The sequence below is a fragment of the Electrona antarctica genome, assembly GCF_951216825.1.
Source record: "Electrona antarctica genome assembly, chromosome: 10".
In the NCBI taxonomy this organism is placed as follows: Eukaryota; Metazoa; Chordata; class Actinopteri; order Myctophiformes; family Myctophidae; genus Electrona; species Electrona antarctica.
The window spans coordinates 25,742,508-25,764,461 of NC_136791.1; the positions used below are offsets into that span (position 1 = coordinate 25,742,508).

The following is a 21,954-nucleotide window of genomic DNA, read 5'->3' on the forward strand; positions in this document are numbered from 1 at the left end:
ATGTGATATATGTGAACACCGGTGATTTTACAACAAGTTGTTTCGAGGAAGCAATCCGATTGGTTGAAACAGCATTCTAGCCGTGCTTAAACGACAGTATAGGAACACCTAATCAAAACAAATAAATCAGCTGCTGTGCTCTCCCAGAGCGCCGCAGACTGGGTTGCCACGCTAGCGAGTTTCTTGGGAGATTTGTGGTCGTAGTGGCTACATCTGTCATTAAAAAATTAAGATTAATCTTTTTAGCGATTATCTTAGTTTTATGGGTAACTACATGCATAATTGCAATATTACCCTCGAGGGTGTTCTTTATCGTCATTAATGCATTTCTGCACTGCCTTTCAGAGCTCCCTCTTGTGTAATTTTGCTTAAGTAAGTAAGTGTCTTGACCTTTGGTCCTGTGCGACATCCAAAAATTAAACAATATATATATATATATAGTGTTCCTAAAATGCTCTTTCCGTAGATGTCTAAAACGTGACACGGCGGTGATGTATTGGCCCCGACCTCCGACCTCCAGCCTGTCCGTCAGGGACATCCATCTGTCCGCAGACAGCATGTCCTTGTTTTAGCCGTCAGCCTCCGGGCGTGATTAGAGACACAATGCTAGGCTGCTGCTAGGACACCATTACTATGGTCCATCAGCCACACACACACACACACACACGTATATGTACAACAACAAACAGGCAGGCACTCGATTCACTCAATTGTGCACATTCAAAGCCATGTTTGCGCACACATTCTGCTAATATGGTAGCCATGTCACAGGATAGTTTCGACAAAAAATAAATTGAGAGAGAGAGAGAGAGAGAGAGAGTGTGTGTGTGAGAGACCATCAGGGGCTTAACTAGTCAAATAGTGATGGTAAACAGTTCAACTTCTCTACAAATCAATGGGACAGCAACCAGAGGAAATGTTACAGATGGGCCACGGTGGCCGCAGACCTAGAAACACAAGCAAGCCACACACACACACACACACACAGTCAGTCCCCCCATGCAGAGCCCCCCCACCAGGTGTACAAATAGACTGGGCAGGGAGCTACTTAGAAGTTCCCTGCCCCCAATTAGCATCATTAATGGCACTTAAAGGCATGGTGAGGGAAATGCGGAAGGGGTTTTGGTATGCTAATCAAAGAGCTCAAAGAAGAAGTGATCCCAGGGATAAAGGAGAGGATGAAGAATGAAAGTGAAACCGAGATATGGAGAGTGAGCGAGAAAGTGAGTGACACAGAGAGAGAGAGAGAGAGACAGAGACAGAGAGAGAGAGGGGGGATAAAGCAGGATCAGACAGAGGATGGAAAGTCATCGGGGGAAAAAAGAGAAAAGTCTTCAAAGCAAGCAGGGTGCCGTTGGTTTGGTGAGTCTTCAGGGTGGCCTGGATGTGCTCCCCTGGCTCAAAGGGACGGTTCCCATGCTCCTTAAAGAGCCCATTGATGAGGTGCCCCGCCCGTCATACAGACAGAGCCCAACGTGAGAATGTAATGGCTTTATTGACTAACAAGGTTGGGGTCAGTTTGATGTTAGAGGAAAAAAACAGAGAAATCAGGTTAGTTCCCCCAATCTCACCTCTTTCAGACAATGAACTCAAGTCTGATAAGAGACTTACTTTGAGTGCACACACACACACACACACACACACACACACACACACACACACACACACACACACACACACACACACACACACACACACACACACACACACACACACACACACACACACACACACACACACACACCTGTTGACAGGATCGCCCATTGTAAAAGCTGATTAACAGCACTCCACAATGGCCATTAAAGGGCAATTCTGCGGTTGTACATGTGCAGGTAAAGGTATACAGGTTGGTTGTTTCTCCTCTTAATATTACCACACCCTCCAATGGCTCCAATAGAGATAACAGTCTTAATGCAACGGCAAACAGCCAGAGCGGCGCGCTGGGGCCAAAGTGATTAATGTGTCCGATTAGCGAGCTCACAAACTTATCGCGGAAGGTAAACGTGGCCGAGTGGGCGTGAGGGCTGGAGGCCGTCAGCTCCTATCTGGCCCTTATTGCCCGCAGCAAGACTAATTACACTAATTAATGGACAGGCCTGATAATGGCAACAATTGTCCACCTGTGTGGCGGTGGGGTGAGGGTGGGCTTACTTACAATGTTAGCAACACACACAGAACATGCATATGCAAACATGCATACACCTTGTCGCTTCAATTACATTCCAAACCGGCTGATATAGAAGTGACGATGATGATATTAATAGCTACATGTACATTCGTATAGCACGTATATATGACTTTTCTTCACCAAAGTCACAAAGCGCAACAGTAGAAAGTTTTTACAAATTGCAGCATTTAACTCCCATTTCATTTTATATGGTTATAACGTGGTTATATTCATGTAGAAAACAGAAGAAGAAATGATTATTATAACTAAAGCTAGCAAAATAAACTAGAATAAAACACAGTACAGTAGTGCATCCTGTGGATGCAGAGGTCATTGTTTCATTGCGTCCCTCAACTACGTTTTGGGATCCAAAATGCACCCTATTTTAATCTCTGCCACATTCCCCCCCCCCCATCATCTTCACTGCTCCATATAGGACTCCTCTATACTATAGCACCCACCAAGAGCCCATTCATTCACGCCTGGTTTGTAGTTTAATGTTTGACTTGGCTGCTGACACATCACTCACATCGTGTTCCGGCCACTGTCAGCTCCCCTGGCTTGTCAGTGCTGCTTGTTTGTCTTGCCCTGGTGACCGGTGAGCCCAACACAGCATCATAGTAGGGCCTGCTTACAGGCACGTGCAGAGAGTGTTATATAGAGAGGCAGAGGCTGAAATCCCGTAAGAGGGCACTTTTGGACAAAAATAGCAGATCGGCTATTGTCAGGGCGCAACCAAGGACTCTTTAGCTAGTGGAGATGCGGTGTGTACGACATGGATTTCAAAAACAAATTCGTTCAACGCAAAATGCTGCGTTCAAGTTCAGGAGACTTAAGGTAAAAAAAGCTATTCTCCTGAATGCTGCCTTCTAGTATGGCATGGAAAGGAGTGGCATTTGCATTTCTTTCACCGTAGTAAATGCTGTATGCATGGTCTGGAGAGGGCAGTTGTTTTATAGACGGGTAATAGGGCAGGGGCTGAAGCCCCCTTTGACGTCTATGTGTGCACGTCCCTGCCTGCTTATGGCGCGTCACCCCCCAGCCTCACCCCAGCACTGTAAAAAGGCAGTAATGGTGTAATTACGTTGTAGTTCTGTTTTAACATGCACTTCTATTGTTTATATTCCTAAGAAAAGTGACATTTTTAAAGTAACATCTTTGCTTCTGGGGGTCCCCGGTCAAATACTTTTTTGGGATTGAGAACCACTGATATAGCAACATACGTTTTTCCAGAAAGTGTATAGGGTGAGAAAACGTAGGATTTAGTCAGGTCTTAATGTGTTATTAAAGCCTTTTAAATCTTTTCTTTTCCTACAATATAGAGCACCTTTGAACTTCTCAGCACTCCAGACCTTTTCCTGCCTATCAGTAATGCGTTTTAAAATGTGATTTAAAAGTTGACCCCGTGACGCAGCAACAGGTCAGCCTGCTAACCTCTATCCCACACTGCCTCACTGTTGACCCAAGTCCCCATTGTGACACATTCTCCTATCTCCATGACCAAAAGCTATTACCTTCTTGTTCTACATAATAACAAATAAGTGACAAGCCAAACAGTGGCCCTATTGAGTGGTGCGGTATTTGATGAGGGCAATATAAACTTAGAAATATAGGCAGGGCAGGAAGCCAGAGATAAGAGTTACAGTTATCAATGACAGGAGGTCAAGGGTCCCCCCAGAGGATCATGGGATGCGGTAATCACGGCTGTCGCTGCACTGGGATTGGCTGAAACAAAACATCAGGAACTGACGGCGAGTTTCGAGCGACTTGCTGCCTCCGCAGCGATTGTTTGTTTGCCGTCGTCAGGGGAGGCTTGGCAAAACACTGAATGGCATGTTGTGCACGCACGTGTGTGCACGCACATACATGTGCATGCACGTCAACAGAAAGAACACGCGGGCATAGATGTGCATACACGCATATGCATCGTTGATGCACAGAGATCAGCCAAGAGCTGTCGATATACAGTTAAATGTTTGCTTGGGCGTGCAGGGTCGGGGGTGTCTCATAGGCACAACATTGGTACAGTAGAATACAAATAGATTGAATGCCACAGGTTAACGTTAGTTCATCGCTGAAGGCTATAGCTAGCCTTTTGCACACCCTTGGACATAAATAACACTTCTCTCTGCACTCAAGCATTTATGATGATGATTGTCTTCTAGAAACTAAGTTATCGTCTGTCTGTGGCAGCGGTGGCCGAACGGTTTGCGGAGCGGTCTTGATACCGGAAGGTCGCCAGTTCGTATCCCCGGACCGGCACGTTAAAATTACCACCGCTGAAGTGCCCTTGAGCAAGGCATTGAACCACTACCATGAAATGTTCTATGAGCAGGGCCTGGCTGTAAACAAGTATCTGATGCTTAGTCCAGTTACCCTGGGTAAATATAGTAACTTTGCTTTTTCCATCCGTCCGTCCATCCGTCCTTCTCCGTATTGGATCGAGTTTGCAGGAGTGGTCCGTTTTGAACACAGTCTCCAGGTTAAGTTAACTGACTGAATAAAGGCAAAAAGCACAAACCAAATGAAAACCCTCTGGCCAGTGGCCATGTTTAAATGAAGACATGGAGACCCAAGAGGAATTCCACTTAATCCTCTCTTCACACAAGGGTGTCTTATCTAACAAAGCACTCCTTCTCACCAGTGTCATCTCAGGGAAAGAGGCAAAGACACATGGCAGTGGGCAATCTTCGGCTATTACCGCCACAATGGGCCCTCATCATTTCCATGGGCTCACCAGCAGTTAGGATGATGGATACGCCTGTGGCTGTAAAACAATGTTTCCCTTCAGCTGTTCGGTGCGTTATTATTACCCCCCCCCACTCCGAGCCGAGCGCGCCGGCACAGTCACAGCGGGACGACGACGTGGCTCTCCAATGCAGTGCTTTGACGAAAAAACGGCCGTCATTAAAAGGACATCTGTGGTACTCCATAAATGGAGTCACGCGCCTCCTCCGCTCCAGTGCAGGGTGAGCACTAACAGCGAGGAGAACAAGAGGTCTCCTCATATGTAGAACGCCACATACAGTGGTGGCATAGAGCTGGCATGTACTCATACACCCCTCGACCCCTGACATCACTCGCAGTGGTGTTGCTCAGACCGAGGATTGTCTTCATTGCACACACTTCTAACGGCACATAGAGCAGCTTCCTATGAGCGTTAGCTTCCTGTGTGCTCGAGTGGTCTTCACATTAATGTGACCAGTCCCAATGGTTTCAGACACAAGTCGGCGCTAATGGAACTCCACAATATTGACCAAAATACATTTGATGTATTTTGTTTGTGTTTTTTCATTTTTAGCCACATTAACACAGTTGGAATGTTAAAGAAGAAGTTTTTATTCCAACAGATAGTCATTTCAGAGTCATTAAATGGTTACAATTACATTGCAAAAATGCCTCTGTTTTTAAGTTTCTTTGCGTATTTTGGAGGTGTGAACATTCCTCCACCGAATGTTCCACTTTCAATGAACAATACATCATATGAAAGCTTACATTCTGTAGTTTCAGAATCTGTAAAAAACTGAAAAATGACCATGGCCTACTTGTGTCTCAAACCACTGTATTCGGTCACATTTATACATGTGGCCAATTGGGCGCACCAATGTTCAGTCAAAATCTCAAGTCTGTATTCATAGGGAAAATAACCGATCTACAAGATCAACTGAGCCTGTACTGTAGATCATATTCCCCCCCCCCCTTTTTTTTCTTTATCGGTGCACACATTTCCCAATACAGAGGCAAATTCTACACCCCAATTTCTGCATTTTAATTTTATTTTCATGTATTTATACATTTATTTGATTCCACAAATTCCCCGAATAGACAATAGCTCAACGTACCACGATGCAACACATTGTGAGCTTGTAGATCAGCTATTGTCGCTGCATATACAGGACTGCCCTGACATTTTGACTTGCCCATTGGTGTGCCTTGCGGGCACAGAAAAGTGTGGAAGTGTGAGTGGGTGTCCCTTCAAGGAGTGAAGGCTGTATTCACTACAATTGACTCCGTGGAAAATACACTCCTTGCGGCCTGCAAGTATGGATATTGAAGGCCAGGTTAATTGATTCTGTGGCATGGCGTGTGTGTGTGTGTATGTGTGTGTGAGATCCACTATTGAATGCAGAGATGCATTCCACAAAACACGAGCGTGCATGCTTCATACACAAAACTCCAGCACTGATTGTTGTTGCAGGGAAAGAAGCGAAGCACTGGTTTCTACATCAGTTGTTCCAAAACTTTTTCATGTCAAGGACCCCCAAATGGACACTAATTAGCCTGCGGACCCCCATTAGAAAATATACGCCAAGGACCCCCCATAAGAGAAGACTTTTACAGCAACAGCAGTGATTCTCAACCAGTTTAATTTCAAGGACCCCCAGTTTTACCTGAATTAGGCTACGGTTCCCCATTTATTGGCATTTCTATCTCTGGGACTCTAATTTTTATTGTAAAATCAATGTTAGGCCTGGGCCTAACATTCACCTTGGCCGGTAGCCCGAGTCTGGCAGTGTGCCACAGGCTCGACTCCCGATCCCGACGGCCTTTACTGCATGTCACTCCCCCATCTCTCTCCCCCATTTCCTGTCAGCCTACTGTCTGTCTCTCTATAAAAAATATAAAATAAAGGCAAAAGCCGCAAAAAATAATGTTAATTTAACTCTGAGAGTTTACAAATGGAACCAAATGGACCCGTCAGTGTCCATTTGCACAATTTGTACAATCCTATGCGATAGGCTATATTAATGTCTGTAGTTATGAATGCCCGTTATGTACATAGCCTATCAGCGGGATTCAGCGGTTTAGCCAAAGCAATGTAATTATGCATAATAACTATCATTAGAAAATGTATCTCTCTTCAACAAATGGGAGCCAGCGGCAGGCTTTTTCCCATTGCAGTCCTTTTCATAATTCAGTGTTTTAGCCAAAGCGATGCAGGCCTAATTATTATATTATTTCCATTCCATACCAAAACTGTGTCGCGTGCACGTGTGTGTGCGTGCGTGTGTGTTCATGACGACCTTTGCTGCGTGTCTCTCCCCTTCTCTCTCTCTCTATTTCCTGTCCGTCTTCACTGTATAACTATCAATAAAAAAGGCACAAAAGCCAAAAACAAATCTTTAAAAAAAAAAGAAACGAGTGCTTTGCGGGAAAGAAGATGGTACACAGGAAAGGAAAGAAGGAAAGGAAAGAAGATACACAGGACAAGGGCAAGTCTACAACTCTCACTGGGCCGGTCCTTGACACGGGCATGTCTAACGTGTCTGTGGTTCTGTCTGTTGTCTGTGTGTTACGGTGCTGCGTGACCTTACCTGTGACCCTCAAATAAAGAAAAGTGTTCTTTGTTTGACCTTTGTTGCATGCCGGCGTTAACGTGTGAAACTTTTTTATGATGTGAATATAGTCGAATATATGATGTGGTTCCCAAAGTGGGGTCCGGGGACCCCCAGGGGTCCTTGAGGGAGTTCCAGGGGGTCCCCAGCTAAATGATAGTTGACAAATGGACTCTTATGGGTCTGTAACTCAGAGAGTGTACAAATGGAACCAAATGGACCCTAAGACCCCCTTTCCACCGGTTGGTTCCCAATGGGAACCGGTTCAGTTCTTTTTGGTTCTTAGTCCATGAGCCATAGCTCCAAAATTGGTGGGAAAAACTAGACCTATATTAAATTTTTATAGTATCAATACAAGTAAATTAATACATGATAACCCTTCCACAGTAGTAGCTTTTTCATATTTTCGATTATTTTGCTACATAATGCCTAATTTGCATATTTAAAAATGTAAAATTTGTAATAAAATAAATCATTGTCTTCGTGTAAGTACTCAATTGGGGAAGTTTCATTGTGATAACAATCTAATATAGGTATGGTTTTGCTCACTCAATTCCTAATTAACGTTCCAATTTTGGAGGCTACGGTTCCCCATTTATTGGCATTTCTATCTCTGGGACTCTAATTTATATTGTAAAATCAATGTTAGGCCTGGGCCTAACATTCACCTTGGCCGGTAGCCCGAGTCCGGCAGTGTGCCACAGGCTTGACTCCCGATCCTGACGGCCTTTACTGCATGTCACTCCCCCATCTCTCTCCGGAAGACTGAACCGGTTCCCATTGGGAACCAACCGGTGGAAAGGGGGCCTCAGAGTTAAATTAACATTGATCTTACAATATAAATTGGGTCTACAGACAGCAAAAAGTGTTGTGGTATTGTTGATGTGTTTTAAATGTTTTGTGTAACAGTCAACATATAAATTAACCTCAACAATTTGCAACTCAAGGTGTGTAGTTTCGATGTTGCAGCGTCGGCCTTCAGAGCCAGCCAGCAGGTATTAGTTCTCAAGATGTATTTGAGACATCTGACCAAATGCTATTTTCTTGTCTTTCAAAGTATGCAGTCATTCCGCCTGACACAATCTGTTTCCGAAAGATTCTTTTCTCTACCCCTACCTACCCCCCTCCCTCCCTCCCTGCCCTCCTAGAACACTGGACGTGTGAATGTTGTGGCATTTTCCCAGAGGGGAAGTCACTCTTCGGCCCATCCTCATAGACACGCCACCTTTGGAAAATGTATGCTAACTTGCTAAAGGTTGGTCCCGAGGTGGTGGCAGCCACCCGTCAAACACCAGACGGTGAAGAGACAACTGTTTCATCAGTTTCACTCCTATCTCAGTTTGGTTTCACCCCTGACCGCCTCGGGACACTCTCCTCTCTCCTCCGCTTTTCCAAAGTCTAGACTTGGCAAACAGACACATGGAACTGGAGCCGTGTCCTCCCATCTTTCTCTCTGCTCAAACACACATACGCAGTCGCAGATAAATACACACAGGCAAATGGGGGGGACTGAAAAAAAAACAACAGTCCACCTGCTCATGGATATCCATCCAAAACAACATAATTATTTTTGGATCTTTCATGAATAAGGTTTCTATTTTTTGTTTCTGTTAGCACGGTGATGACTTTAGCGTATTATTTATTTGTCTGTTTTGGATGTCAGCAGAGTGCCGGAATGGTAGGAATTTGCCGGTTTATGCTGCCAACAGCAGGATTAAAGTGAAAATGGTTAAGATGCAACTGAGTGCTGCCTGCTAGCAGGACACACTAGCTGTGGAGACTGTAACAGAGCCTTCTCCAATCTCTGCTTCATCTCCATGTGTCGCGGCTTGAGAAACACATCGTGAAATCACAAGTGTCAATTTAACTCTGACACATGAGTAAAGCCCTCCAGCGTCAACGTATCCATTTGTAACTCCCAGAGAGTGTACAAATGCAACAGGTCCATTTGGTTACGTTTTCTAACAGTGGGTGCATGGGACCGGAGCACCTTTTTCCCTTCCTCTTCCAGCATCTCCCTATGCTTTTTTCCTACCCCCCTCCCGCCCCCTTTACCCTCTTCGGTGAACTTATGAGTTCTACACTTGATGAAGTTGTTATAGCTGGGCCGCGCGTCGCTCAAAATCTCCCTCAAAGCCCGTTCCCAGTAACCAGGTTAAAGAGGGAATACATTGCTCTAGCATCCCCCCCCTCATTGTCCACTGCATTTCCCTCGCCAAGCCGCGGCCCCCGATTCAATTGTTGCATCGATCTCCCAACAAAAGAAGAACGGGAGTCAAGAAATCAGATCAGAGCACTACTAAAAGCTTTCCCCCTAAATCAATCACAATATATGAATAAGTTACTACCGTCTCTTAGTATGTTTTAGGGGGATATTACCGTAGTTGTGTTATTTCTGATATGAAATCAAAAGTACCGTAATGCACGGCATGCCATAGCGTTATTCCCAGCCCAGCGGACCTGCTGCAGCCATACATGCAAAGGATATAATGACCTAATGGCTGCTCTAAGTATCACATAAGAGCTTGATGTTGCTTTTGGATAAACCATGATGGAGCAGCTATATGCCAGTAAATGACCAGTTTCTGATTAATAGACTCTCCCATACTATAAAACTCATGAGGTCCTGTGTGTGTGTGTGTGTGTGTGTGTGCGTTTAGTGGTCGCCCCGCGGCCTATCAGCGCACGGCAGCCGACTGGCTCCAAGTCCAACTGTGACGGGGCACGGCCAAATTCCACACCCCGGTGCCCGAGTGCTTAGACATGTCACGGCCAACTTTGACGGACGACGTCTTGAAGGAAAGCGATGTGAATTTACAGCTTGTAGCACATTCTTTGAACGCAAACACGGTGCAGGGGGAACAAATGTATACATGTATGCACATATGTGTTCACTGCAGGGGGAGGACAGAAGTGGCTGGACTTCCCAAACCTTTTTTTTCCATCTCTCTCTCTCGCCACACAAACACGTCACACGCCTCTTTCTACCGATGCTTCAACTGCTTTATTGCACCCACCTGAAATGGAAACCTATTACCCCATTTAGACCCGAGGACGATTCTAAAATTCTAAATTAGACAGTTTTCTAAAAAATCACTATGTTTCTATGTCAGTCGTTCTCAAACTATTTCATGTCAAGGACCCCCAGAATTATATGTAATTGGCCGCGGACACCAATCTCAAAATATGTTGTTCCAGGGACCCTCCCATGGCTGAAGCAAACATTTGAGTTAAAAATGTTCACTGTGAATGAATATATATTCAATGATTTGCACACATTTTCACGATTTTTCAAAATTAGCCGATCTACAAGCTCGTAGTGCTACGAGCTTGTAGATCTGCTATTTTTCAATAAAAGTATAACATAATCCTTAAAACACCAAAAGGGGTTCCCGTCCAGAATGGGGTAAACCACATGCATGAACCCCCATATACTTTGTTGGCATGAACCCCCATATACTTTGTTGACCGGGGTTCCCCATGGATCTGTACTTGGCCTCGTCCTTTCCCCCCTATATACACCAAATCTATTCGTTCAATTAGCCGCTAACTAAGCAAGCTCACCATGTGCTTTTTTTGTCAAACGTTCACCTATATTATGACATGCCCAGAATATTTAAGGATGCCAGGGTTCATGTGGTCTGGGTGAAAATCAAGGAGATGCACTGATTCACCTCCAAGGACTTTAACCCATTTTGGGCGGGAACCCCTTTTGGTGTTTTAAACATTATGTTATAATTTAGCTATCGAGTGGCGCACTACGAGCTTGTAGGTCTGCTATTTTTGAAAAATCGTGAAAATGTGGCACAAATCTTTGAATATATATTCTTTCAGAGCCAACGTTTTTAACTCAAATCTTTGCTTCCGAGGGGTTCCTGGAATAACATATTTTCAGATGGGGTCGGTGGCCGATTACATATTTTTGGGGTCCTTGACATGAAATATTGAGCACCACTGATACAGAAACATAGGTATTTCAGAAAACTGTCAGAATTTAGAAGACATTTTTTAAATTTCGGCCTAAATGGGTTAAACGTGTAATGAAGCTATTACACATCAGCCGATCGTTGTCTTATATAACACCATGCTGCTCATCCTCGGCTGCCTGTCTGTTGTTGTGACAACGTCCTGCTCCTCTATTGGACAACACATCAAATTAACTTGCAAATTAAATGCTGGTGACTGCTATTGATTTATAGATTGGACAAAAGGGAGCTGTGTGTGCGTGTGTGTGTCTGTGTATAGGTGTGTGTTTGTGTGCGCACACGCATGGGACCGTGCACGTGTGTACACTGAGAGCACTGATGGCCTGCGTTAAAAAGAGTAATAACCTCACAGATGGCGAGGGGCTGGTCCAGAGTCAGCTATGTGACGGAGAACAATCATTGAGGGCTTGATTGCTCATGGTGCACAAGGCAGACTTGACAGGGGGAGGGGGATGAGTGTGTAAGTGTTGTGCGTGCATGCGTATGTGTGCGTGTGTGCGCGTGTGTGAACAGTGGGAGGAGGATGGGGGCTGTTTAAGTTTAACTAGGCCATTGCTACCCATTCACGGCTGACAATGATGGGGCTTGTAGCGCACACACACAGTAGATCAAATCAAATTTCATACGCTGTTCCCCAGGTCGCACCTCTTTGATTCATCATCTCGTCCAAGTGGGTGAAAATCATTTTGTATTCCTTCCACACCGGGAGCATCCATTCCCGCCCTTTGCGGACGAGATGATTCAGTATTATATGGATAGATAAGGTGCAAAGAGTCAGCCGGTGTAAAAGGGACAATAAATCCACCTGTCACTTATGCAAAGTGATGTAAATGGGCTCCGTGATTAAGATACGGAGTCATTTAAAAGCAGGAACTGGCAGAACCCTTGACTAAATGCACGCACGCACGCACGCACACAGTTAATTTGACACTATACACAAATGTTACAAATAGATAACATAACAGTGAAGATTTTACCGTGTGTGCACACACTATCCTATCCCTCATTTTTAAACATCGAATGTTGTGTAAATAATTATTTCACGAATGGATAAATGAACATTTTACTATGGGCACATCACACCACGTACGCATCCTCCAAACACGAGACAAGCCGGGAGACGGGCACAGAAACATGGATGCACGCACACATACACGCCAATATTCAGGTACACATGTATGCGCATGCACTCATGTACTCGTGCAAACCCATGTGATAGCTTCATCTCAAACTCTCGCACAAGTAACACACACACACACACACACACTGAAGTCCCCCGCTGCCCTGCGCCTGCCACTGGAGCAGTTTATCAAGTAATTATTGTTTGATTACAGCGTTTCATTATCTGCACTGATTGAGTCACAACCGGCGGCAAAGGTCAAGCTCCATTAACGCGCTGCTCCCGAAACATATTTCCACGCAGGCCGTGTGTTTGCCCTCCCTCTCTGCTGAAAAGGGCTAATTGCAAATGCATTTGTTTGAGGAAGAGGAGAGCAGAGCAGAGCCCGCCTGCATGCTGCAATCTCTCCCCCACGTTGCACTAGCAATGAATATCAATGCGGGCCCCACACACACACACACACACACACACGTCTCACACACACACACACACACGTCTCACACACACACACACGGGGGGGGGGGGGGGGGGGGGGGAGTTGGGGGTTAGTTTGGGATTGCGTCCAATCATACTAAACATCCGACAACCAACAAATCCTGCTGCTCTTTTACCACCAGCTGTGATAATGAGCCTTTGTGTTATTTGACCGGTCATTGAGATCAGACTGAATGATATAAAACATTATGTCGCGCGACGTGGGCCAAGAAATCATGGCATTCAGTCATGATGTATCATTATAATACCTCATGTGTGCTTTTGTATTTGACTGCTGCCACGCACACATTTAAACACTTTCAAATCTGTGTCCTTATTTTCTTGGCAAAATATAGGCGGAAACTTTCCACAATTTCAGTTTTCCCAAATAGCAGATCTATAAACGCAAGTTCCAAACAAATTAAAACCAGAGAAAGTCATTTTATATATTTTTGCGTTTAGCGCTATTCAAAAATAGCAGATAAACAAGCTCGCAGTTTGTTTGAACAATTGCTCAAGGACACTTCAACACCCAACTCTGGGGGCGGGGCGCGGGATTGAACTGGACCGGACTCTGTACCGGCCACTCGACCCCCTGAGCCACTGCTGCCCCCACACAGCAAACCACAGCTCTTGAACAGAATTATTAGTAGAACACTATAACTAACAATCAAGTTAAGATGAGCCATACTAGCAGGTCTCTTGAGGTATGAACACAAAAAAACAGCCAAATCAAGAAAAATCAAATCATTTACTACAAATCACATAATGTGGTCGATAGAAACTTGTCTGTCTGTCTGTCTGTCTGTCTGTCTGTCTGTCTGTCTGTCTGTCTGTCTGTCGTGTGTCTTTTTGATTGATTGATGCAATACTTTATTAGTCAGAAATGTAAACAGTACAGAGTACAGTCAAACACTTAGTCTAAAAAGATATCACAGAAAAAAAGTCCTTGCGGTCTTGTTTCCATTCAGGTCCAGGGTGTGTGTGAATGTGTGTGCGTGCGTCCGTGTGTGTACGTGTGCGTGTGTGCGCACGGACACCGTTCCATACCTGGGCGGGAATGAGATCTCCAGCTCATACAGCCGATCCTTGAACACCGACAGCTCCTTGTCATATTCTAAAAGCTATGGGGGGAGAGAGAGAGAGAGAGAGAGAGAGAGAGAGAGAGAGAGAGAGCAAGGGGAAAAGGGATAGAAAGAGGTATAAATAAACAGTTTGTATGATTAAAATGGTTATTAAAGAGCGGAAGGAAGGATTTACTGTATGTGAGTCACTGCTGCAGTGCTGGCTAAGGCTGGAGGCTAAGTCCAGACTCCAGAGTGTTATGGCTTCTTACTCTTTGGTCATTACTTATACTCTTTGGTGCTTTTATCTGGAGGTGGAGTAAGTAGACAGAAGTTTTTTATTTTTTGCTCATAGTTATATTTCCTTAAAAAAAAAGTCTTCAAGAGACAGGAAGGTGGCCGTAGACACCGGTAGCCAAAGGTCCGCTATGTTATTGTGGGACCAGCGTTTCGGCAGGTAACTCTATACCTTCTACAGGTAATACGAACACAATGACAGTTACACATAAAGATGGTGCCTGAGTACCTGCTTCAAATGTCAACCGATAATCACCAGTATGTTCTCATCAGGACCATGCAATGGAGGCAATATGGACATTTCCACATACACGCCTATACCTACCGCGAGTAGGCGACTGTCAAACGCGGAAATTGAAATGACTGCCGCTGAAGCGAAAACGTCGCGAAACAACAACTTGGCTTTATGATTACTTGGCGTGGCAGGTTAAGACTGGGGTTAGGGTCAGGGTTAGAAGTCGGACAAGACGCCAAACGTGACGTCGGGACAATGGCTGACAAGACAACAACATCGACATGTAGGAAATGTCCACACTGGCTCCATTTCATGGTCTTGATAACAGAGATTAAATCATCTGATAACAATCCGAAACCGCTAGCCTGAGATAGTCATACAAGCAATCACAAGAGATCTCAAGAAAAACCTGGTTCTAATCTGAGTTATGTCCCTGCCAAAACATTGGTTTATTTTATTGTCTCTTGAAGACTACCAGTTAGGTTATTCCTCCGTGGGCCGGCACCACCATAAGGACCTGTGTGCGTAGCATTCTCGTGCACAGTAGTTATTCCCCCCCCCCCCCCACCAGGTGTTCCTGCCTTAATTGACAGGTACAATGTAGAGAGAGACAGGAGACAAGGAGATGCGACTCCCAAATGACACACAACCCAGCCTTCTAATAAAAACCTATCAAATATCATTAATCATTATGTGCGAGGGACAGAGAGAGACACAGAGAGAGAGCGAGAGGGGTTTGGGAGGGAATGTTCAAGAGAGATGAGCGAGCCAAAAAACAACGGCTGTTCCGTCCATGTACCACTGACCAGCAAATTTATAGGGGACTGACCACCTTTGCGCGTGCGTGCGTGTGTGCGTGAATAAGTCCCTCTAGTCCAGTCCTACTGGGGTTCCATCTCTCCATACTGACAGGGGATCTACAATCTCTTCATCAATCATGTCTCCTCACACAGCTGTACTCGCTCACTTGTGTGTGCACACACACACACCCACACACCCACCCACCCACACCCACCCCCCCCCAATCCCCCCCCCCCCACCCCCCAATCCCCCCCCCCCCTTTTTCCCTGAAAACCCATAAATCATTTGTGAAAAGTGCAATTAGCAGCTTCTTGTACACATTAATTATGTGGGAGATGAACAGGTATAGCAGGCTCCACCTGCATGACTGCCTCTCTGAGCGACTGACAGCCGTGCACACGTTTCCTTTCCTTTCCCTGGACCACCACGGACGCCATTCTCTCGGCCCGTCCCTTCTTTCCGTCCTTTATACGCTGGAGCCGACCGGGACACATTTGTTCGTTTAGTGCCAAATCGAGCCTCACGTTTAAGAACGCACTTCAAAAACACGAGGCGACGATTATTATAAGAACGCACTTCAAAAAAACACGAGGCGACGATTACTGCGCCCCGATGACGACCTTAACGATTACTACGCCCCGATGACGACCTTAACGTCGACCACGTGAGTGTGATGGGAGCTGGTATACAGAGTCGGCGCCTTGACGTTAATGACGTTACATTGGTGTATTACACGAAGCGCCCCGCTGACGGGTACATAATGAAACATCTAGTGGAAACGACAGCGTGTACATGGATAACACTGGGCCCGGGACACTGCGGAGGCGTGGAGGGAGGGAGGGGGGGTTGGGGGGTGGTTGTCGTGAAACTACAATGTTTCATCTGCGGTGGACGACTACTGTAATCTATCCATGCTCCTCCTGACACCTTTATGTTTGCAAGCCGTGAAGTAAGAGTACGGACGGATATCTGTTCTACTCTGCATACAAGCATGAGTGGACAACGTGTACTCAAATGTTTTACTTAAAGGAGCATTCAGTGATTTGGAAAACCGCCCAGTCCGCCAGGTAACAAGATGTGCACATGCACACGCTCTACAGTGGGGGGGGACACGCAACAGGCCAACAGCACGCGCACCAAGGCCCGCCCCCACTCGATCATGATTGGAGGAAGGCCCCTCTCATCCTAATTGGATGAAGGCTGGCTAACCCTAGCCAAAAACGAAACCTAAGGTTTTTTGACACCCCGAACGCCCGGGGTTATTTAATCCATTAAATCATAGCGCCCAGCGATTTATAGCAGCGGAGCACATTTAGCGACGGACCAGATGTTATCCTGGATGTGGCTGAAGTACCTTGATGTAGCCAAAACACTCTAGAGGCGATCGGCAACAACGGGAGGTATGATTAATTCTAACGCGACTAGCGACGGGAACGCGGTGGGCCGTCTAACACAATCTTTTCTTAGAATTGGACGGAATGATTTAGATCAAGAGTTATTAATGTTTTAAGATTTTTGATCTCGTCGGCAAAAATGGTGGGAACATTTTCGATGACGTTCCACCGGAAAATAACATTGAGGGTTGCACAACAGACGCTCCCAGCCTGTGATTGGTTTTGATATCAATAATCTCCGTCTTTTTGATCAATCTCCGTCTTGAGCGCTGGGCGTTACTAATTGAAAGGACGGAGAACTCCGTCCTGTGGGCGCTCAGGTTGTCATGGGGACAGGGAGGAACTCCTTATATGGTCAGCACACACTATAGTAGGGAGGATTATATATACAAAATAAAATTATATTTGAATTAAGTGAAATCACTGAATATACCTAAGTAATAGTAAAGTAAAAGTATCAATACTGCAATGTAGAAATACTCTGTTACAAGTAAAAGTCCAGAATTCTAAATGTACACTCGAGAAAAAGCACAAAAGTATTGGCGTCGAAAAGTACTCAATAATGCAAAATGTCTGATTTCAAGTTTTCAACTGTATACAAAAATGTGTATATCGGCAAATTTGTAGATCGGCTATTTTCAAATGGCCAAAATGTGTATAGGGCTGAATTGGTTAAAATTGGAAAATTTGACATATTCAAGTAAAGTACAAAATACCTCAAAATTGTATTTAAAGTAAATGTACTTAGTGACTTTCCACCACTGCATACAAGTGGTGCGAGGACAATTATTGTGTGGAGATACATGTATACATACATAGGTACGTACCTTACATAAAGTAGAATGTATGGTAACTTGGGAAGCCAAAGTGTGTGTGTTTGTGTGTGCATAGGTTTTACTTCGACTATGCGCTTCTCTACGTCAGTTGTTATCTTTTCATATCAAGGCCCATTATTTATTCTGCATCTGAGTTACGGACCACCATCTGATGAGATTCAGCCTCTCAGACCCAAAACTAAAGAATATTTGTGCACACAATTTGGCAGACGTTGATCAAAATAACAATTCTTCTAATCTACATTCTCTAATTATGTAGACTTATTTTAAACTATAAGGAAAGCAGATGTTTAACTATAATGTAACTTTTGAGAGTGTAAAATGAAACCATTTGGTTTCATTTTACACTCTCAAGACCACCTGGAACCACCCTCAAGGACCACTGGTGGTCCCCGGACCACTGGTTGAAAACCACTGCTCTGAGTGTATAAGTGTGTGCGCTTGTGCGTGTACGTGCGTGCGTGCGTGTGCACATGCGATCATGTGCCAGTGGTGTAGAACAGTGGCCATTACTTTCCAGGCGGAGAGAGAGAGGAGGGGGCTCTCTCTCGCTCTCCCAGACAGAGTCTCGGTGGTTCAGGAGGGCAGATGTGGCGCATCTATCAAACTCACACAGCCGGGGGTCACCGGAGAGGCTCACACACTGTGGATGAGGAATGGAGAGCAGGGGAGATGCACCCCCCAGTCCCCCACGCTCCACTGTACAACCCATCTCACCACCGTAGTACAACATCCCATAATATCTGGACATGTGTGAGTGAGTATGTATGAGTGTTCTCTCTGTGCGTGCGTGCGTGCGTGCGATAGAGAGAGAGAGAGAGAGACCTTTAACGAAGCCTTTATTTAATCTTTTGTGTACACTCACATATTCTTCAGGGCATTTCTAGAAATTACATCCTTTGGGTACTCACAATAATATAAAAAAACATGTTTTTTTTTCTCTTAAACTAAGAGATCAAACGAGTGACTCTTGCTCAATGCTACACAAGAGGTTCTCATGTCCCCACATCTCAACAAACTGTTCTAGACAGGAAATCAGTTTATAGTAGGCTAACTCTATTCTGAGACGAGCTGTTATCAGTCCTTTTGCCATGAGTTCCGGGGTCTACTGACCCTGATCCTTGCATTTTGTTCCTCCTAGTGAGCCAGATGCTAATTTTTACCTGCACAAGTAAAAAGTTCAGCAGTCCCATTCGTCTCTTTTGTGATGCTTTGTACCAAAAATAAACATTTCATCATTGAGCTCTTCATTAAAACTGTTAAACCATCTCTGTTAGAGAAAGAGAGAGAGAGAGAGAGCGAGAGAGAGGACTGGAAAGGTAGAATGAGAGGCCAGATGAACAGCTCTTTACTACAAAACAAGTGTGTGTAACGTACAGGATTAATGTTAATCTGCGTTGTATTGATGTTGTGGCAAACTATGTAGGTTTTCATGCAAAGGCTTTCCTGATGTTGAAATGTGATGATGAGAGTATACTTTTATTGAATGTTAGTAGGGTTGTCCCGATCCGATCACGTGATCGGAAATCGGGGGCCGATCGCAGCATTTTCAAATGATTGGAATCGGATCGGGAGAGAAATAACGTGATCGGGACATCCTATAGTATCAATATTATATCCATATCATGATATTAAACTGGATATTGTCTGTGATTTTGGATGTTGTACTATTGTGAATCGGTATCCGCAGATACTCAAAATCAAATGATCGGAAACCGGATCGGGAGTTTTAAAAAGTGATCGGGCCATCCCTAAATGTTAGTATGAATTGTCATTGCACATTTGATTCACAGATGAAATGTCTTCATTATGAAATCTTTACAATGAACCTTCTAAAATATCGGGTTTCTCCGCTTGATCTCACGCGTGCATTGAACGGGGGCCAAATTAACTCATGCAACACCTGCGTCAAAACGCAGAGCATTTGCAATGCGATGATGCATGCAGCATTAACAGATTCTCCTCACTGAATTTAACACTTTGACTCCTGAACACGAGTTACACGAGGTAATGGACTGTAGAACACATTCCCTCCCGTTTGCGAGTTACACGACTTATGTTTTCATTGTTTAATCCGCGTTTTTATAGTCATTCGGGCTTTCCACAGGACAGAGTGGGATAGGTGACTCGTTTTGATGACGTGATCGCAAAAAGGTCCGTCGCTCTGGCGTGCAAAGGGTTCTGGGAAATTGAGGACCAATGCATCGTTGCTCCGTTGTTGTGATCGCCACTTTGGATGATTTTTTTTAACACTAGGACAAGCGATTACACCATTTTAAAGTGGTTAGTGAAACCACGCCAGGGAGATCTGTTTAATCGATTGTTTAATCACTGCATTAATTAATTAAATCTTTAGAATTAAAGCCATGCTTATTTACTAGCCTGCTGAAACGTTGAGCGATGTTGCATGAATAAACTGATGCGCCGAAGCTTTTCCATGATATCATTTGCCGTGTGTTTGTTTACCATGCATGTGTGTGTGGCTGGTCATGTTAGGTATACGTGCGTCATGTTGTTTACCATGCATGTGTGTGTGTGTGGCTGGCCATGTTAGGTATATGTGCATGTGTGTGTGTGTGGCTGGCCATGTTAGGTATACGTGCGTCGTGTTGTTTACCATGCATTTGTGTGTGTGTGGCTGGCCATGTTAGGTATACGTGCGCCGTGTTCTCATTCGCATTTGTTTGCGCCGGGGCTAAAAATCACCTCGCATCACACCAAGTGTGTGACAGCTTTCAAGTGGCAGCAGATGAGCCACTTGAACTGTTGGCGAGCGACGGTGAACCATGCGCTTCCATGAGGTAGGTGTGTGTGTGTGCGCGTGCGCGCGTGTGTGTTTACGTGTGTGCGTCTTAAATGAATGTTGAGTAATTCATTTATGTGACTGGAAAACCCTGCGGGCAGAAATTTCACACTACATTTCATCCTGGGTCAATTAAGCATAATGATTTGCTGGTCTGGTAGGTCAGCAAGAAGGAGGGGAGGGGGGGGGGGGGGTGGAGGGGAACACACACACACACACACACACACACACACCCTGACTTATATTGGTTCAAGGCCTTGTGGTGTTATAAAGCCAGGCGTAGTTTGTCTGCCAAGAAATGACCTTGGTAGTGGTATAGTGGGCTGGATCAGCGACTGGTACATCTTAGGAAATATCACAGACAAGATGGGGGGGAGATGAAGAAGTGTCTGGTGGTAAAAAAAAAGAAGAAATAAAAAAAACCTTTTCAGGAGTTCCAAATCTTGACTCCTCCCCCCCGCCCGCCCCCCTCACACACACACACACACACACACACACACACACACACACACACACCTCAAGTTGCTGCAAAGCTTGTCCACTGCCAGTAATTGTGAGTTGATTTACGCCTTGTCAAATATCCCCGGTGACAACACCTGCTGCCATTAAAAGCCATCAATAAACGCCGGGGTGAGAGGTCATTTAATTTGATTTTTACACCTTGCACTTGGCTTTCATTGCGGTGGCCATATTTTTTCTTCTTTTTTACGAGATCTTCATTATTTTGTGCGGAAAAGCGATAAACTGTCACTGTCTGCTAGGGTGTGTGTGTGTGTGTGTGTGTGTGTGTGGGGGGGGGGCAGAAGGCCAAGCCAAACAGAACACTTCCACCCACACACACACACACACACACACACACACACAATAACTGGTTAAAATACAGGAGCGTGGCCTGGGCCGTGGCTCAGTGGTCCAGGCACCTTGGCTGGTAATCCAGTCTGGCAGTGTGCTGCGGGTTCGACTCCCGATCCCGACGGCCTTTACTGCATGTCATTCCCCCATCTCTCTCTGTCCCTCCATACAAAATATTAAATAAAGGCGAAAGCCCAAAAAAAAAAAAGGTACAGGAGCGTAAAACTCTAATCACTAATCAGCACAACTGAGGATATTTCTAACGTGATTAATCCGTTCTCAAATCTTCTATTAACAGCTCTAGGTGTGCTGTCATGCTCATTTCATCATGGTTGGGTAGCCCATTTCAACCAATAGAGGGTATGCGCATGCATAAAGTGAATGGCAAATCGAGTGGCAAAGTGAGTTGCAAAGTGAGTGGCAAAGTGAGTGGCAAGGTGAGTTTATCGTCGTTTAATGCAATGACATTGGACTTTTCTGTGTGGATGTACGGGCTGTCAAGGCCAGAAAGTAGTTTTTTGGCACTCAGTAGGCGTTCCCGCATAACCTCCTGGTTTGATGATGTCACGTACATACCCTCTATTGCTTG

The 21,954-nt window shown here is 45.0% G+C and overlaps 1 protein-coding gene across 3 annotated transcripts in view; it reads right to left on the bottom strand.

The window, feature by feature from the left end:
- inpp5a (inositol polyphosphate-5-phosphatase A) overlaps positions 1–21,954 on the bottom strand; it is a 244,203-nt gene that overhangs the window by 15,210 nt on the left and 207,039 nt on the right. For all 3 annotated transcript variants that reach the window (XM_079511579.1, XM_079511580.1, XM_079511581.1), the window contains one exon: positions 14,134–14,207. In XM_079511579.1, coding sequence (XP_079367705.1) covers positions 14,134–14,207 — 74 coding nt within the window. The remainder of the gene's footprint in view (positions 1–14,133; positions 14,208–21,954) is intronic.